This window comes from Pterocles gutturalis, unplaced genomic scaffold (assembly GCF_000699245.1).
Source record: "Pterocles gutturalis isolate BGI_N339 unplaced genomic scaffold, ASM69924v1 scaffold21503, whole genome shotgun sequence".
In the NCBI taxonomy this organism is placed as follows: domain Eukaryota; kingdom Metazoa; phylum Chordata; class Aves; order Pterocliformes; family Pteroclidae; genus Pterocles; species Pterocles gutturalis.
In genome coordinates, this window is record NW_010126123.1 from 1 (window position 1) to 3,331 (window position 3,331).

General features: G+C 59.4%; 1 protein-coding gene across 1 annotated transcript; it reads right to left on the minus strand.

Annotated features, from left to right (window-relative positions):
- Positions 1–1,290: 1,290 nt before the first annotated feature.
- On the minus strand, positions 1,291–3,328 carry TRMT12 (tRNA methyltransferase 12 homolog (S. cerevisiae); the record flags this gene model as incomplete). The annotated part of the gene is made up of 5 exons (XM_010078872.1): positions 1,291–1,743; positions 1,815–1,984; positions 2,833–2,942; positions 3,020–3,170; positions 3,259–3,328. Coding segments are annotated over 5 exons (954 nt in total), but the record flags the coding sequence as incomplete, so codon positions are not given.
- Positions 3,329–3,331: the final 3 nt, after the last annotated feature.

A 3,331-nucleotide genomic window follows, 5' to 3' on the forward strand; every position in this document is an offset into this window, starting at 1 on the left:
ACAGCCGTGGTGTCCCCCCTACTCTGCCCACAAGGCTCCAGGCTCTGTCCCTGTCCTTCGTGGGCAGATACGGTCCCGGCCGGGCTCCCCAAGCTCTGCCCACAGCAGCACAGGCAACAAGGAAACCCTGAGCATGCATGGCAGGACAAGGTGTGGGGCTCACATCCGTGGGGAGGTGGCTTCTCGCCCTGCAGGACATCACAGCTGTGTGGGAGACCAGCTGGGAGCAGCCCCAAAGTGAAGGCAAGGACGCAGCTCTGCCCACACTTTTGGCTGCACCCCAGTGGTCCCCTGCCACTGGACGGGGAGAGCCAGAGGTTCCCAGCCCTGCAGCAGATGAGACACTTACATAGCAGAAAACCCACGGGGACCTGGGGACACCAAAGGGCTAGTGGGACCCTCCTCCCTAGGCAGGGGTTTCTCTGCAACAGGGGTGCACAGATGATGCTCAGGCAAGAGTGCTTTGGGCTCGCAGGTGGAATTGAGGGCAGCAGACGTGGGCAGAGGCTTTGCTCCTCAAGCCCCTCCATGTACCGCCCTGGGACCCACCTCCCCAGGCCAGACCCCCACGCTTGCTGCTGTGTTCGTGTTTCACTAGACACCAACAAGAGGGGTTAGAAACATCCTTATTTCTGCAAAAAGGTGAGAAGAAATTCAGATAAACAGACCTGTTTCCAGTACACTAAAAAAAGCATGCTGGTAAACACAAGCACAAAGCCTGCCACTGACTTGTTGAAACAAAGCCTGGCAGGAATCTTGGCTTTATTCAGCCCTGCAGCTCTCTCCCATGTGAAAATGGGGCTGAAAGTGCCACCATGTGTCCAAGAACTGGGCAGCAACAGGCAGAGCAAGGGCAGGACTTGGGGCACTCTCAGCCTGAGCTCACCCCATCCTCAGCCAGGATACAGCTCCCGTAAGGATCTCCCATGGGAGAGCATCCCCCAGTGTCCCTGGTACGGGCTGCCACCTGGGAACAAGGGGATGTCAAGCCACCCAGGCTGGCAGCAGGCAACGGTAGCATCTCCCTGCCACCAGTGCTCCAGTACCACCATTTCATGGGAACTGGAGCCACACCAGGACCCATGGCCAGCTAGGCGTGCAGCGTCGGCCGGCACTCGAGGTCCAGCACGAGGTGATGAACGTGGGGCGCGTAGGACTTCACTGCCTCGATGTGCTGGATGCTGGTGCGCCACGGCTGCCCATGCAGCTCTGCCGTAGCATCTCCCTGCCACCAGTGCTCCAGTACCACCATTTCATGGGAACTGGAGCCACACCAGGACCCATGGCCAGCTAGGCGTGCAGCGTCGGCCGGCACTCGAGGTCCAGCACGAGGTGATGAACGTGGGGCGCGTAGGACTTCACTGCCTCGATGTGCTGGATGCTGGTGCGCCACGGCTGCCCATGCAGCTCTGCCAGCAGCCCCTGGATCCGTGCCGCCGTGTCCTCAGCCCACCTCTGCCACTCAGGTCTGATCCTGGCTGCTGGTGTCTCCTTCCTGCTGTCCTCTGTTGGGCTCTGACGCTGCATCACTCTGTCAGAGCTGGCTTCCTCCAGAGATCCTCTCTCAGCCCACAGGATCGGGGTCTGTGGGGGGTCCCATGTGGGGAAACTCTCCACATTTTGGTGGATGTGGAGAACCCCACCCGTGCCCTTCTTCAGGACGCGGCAGGCCACTGGCCAGCCTTCCTCTGAGCTGGGAATCAGCCCCAGGTTCACCCGGTCTGCTACGTCCTGCAGCTCCAGCTGGAAGGAGAGGGGAGGTGAGGGGGATGCCACACGGTGATGGGGGTCTGTGGCCAGGCGGCACTGCTCACCTGCCGGCTGTCCCCGTGGTGGATGCGGCAGCGGTCCTGCACGCCGTTCAGCACCAGGTTCCTCCGCAGGGCCTCCACAGCGTGGCCATTCCACTCGCAGGCGTGGGCGAAGGCGGCTGCTGCATGAACCAGGTACGGCAGCGGGAAAAAGAGCTTGAAATAGCCGATGCCTGGGGGCAGGAGAGGTGGCAGTGGCTGAGGGCAGGGTCCAGGCACTGCCAGGGGTCTGTGCTCCTCCCCAGAGGCAAGGCAGGATGCAATTACTGCCCTGGCTCTCTGCATCTGCTTTGTCCCCGGTTGGAACAAGCCCAGACACTGGGAAAATAGAAATTCACACCCACTCCGGCCTCTTCCCCAAAAGCAAAATCTTTCTTGAAAAATGTTTACAGAAGAGCTTATTTTACCTTCAGTCCTTGGCCACTAGCTCGAGACCTGCCCTGCCCTGCTTCCACTCTGTGCAGAAATGCCCAGACTACCATTTATTTTAATGAATCCAGAGCAGTTTTCCCAGCGTCACATCCTTTCTGTGTGGCACAAATTAGAAACACTAACTGCCCTAAGCACAAAATAGCGGCTCTCTGGACACGCAAATGCCTGATGTGATCTCCCCAGTCACCTCAGCACAGGACACTTCAGTTAGCACCAGCTTGTCGTGAAAGCACAACAGTGCAGGCTCGGGACACCTCTGGGAGCTTTTCAGAAACAACATCAAGGGCAAATCTCTTCCCTGGATCCAAAAATGATTCCCATGACCAGCACTAGATACAGAGCAGTGCTCTGTAAAGCCCGAGTGCAAGGCCATCCTAAGTGTCCAAAGGCAACAGGGACACAGGAAGGACAGCAGTGCCAGGTTAGCTGAGAGCTCACAGATGGAGCAGGAGCTCTAAGCCTGGGTATTTTTCCAGTCCAGGCTGGAAAGTTTCACATCCACCTGGATGCCATTGGTACCTGCATCATTGCTCTCTGCCTGCCTACCTCCACACGCCCGCCCTGCCAAATCCCTCCACCGTCCTGTTACCTGCATAGAGATCCACCAGGACCTCCCTGGAGCAGGGCAGCGAGGCCACCCGCAGCTTCTCTGTGATGTTGCCCGGTGAGAACATGCACTTGGTCACATCAAACGTGTACCTGGGAGACACCACCAGCCTGGTGAGGGCAGCCCCTCTCCCACACCAGCCACATCCTGCACCGCAGCTCCTGCCTACCTGATCCCGTTGTCCACGTGCTCCACCCAGCCATCCTGGCCCAGCAACAGGGTGACACTGGGGGACCGCATCCCATCTGGCAACACTCGTCCTCGCCTGGCCAGCCGCCGGGCACCCAGAGCTGAGGCGACTGTCTCCCAGAGCATCGGACCTGCAAGGCATCCAATCCAGGAGATTTGGGAAAGGCCAGGGCAGCTCTGTGGGCAGGATCTGGGCAGGCAGACCCCACTCCCCCTTACCCAGCTTCTCCCACGACGCACTCCTGAAGCTGTCCTCACTCAGCAGGACCATGTCCCCATGCTGCTGCCAGGC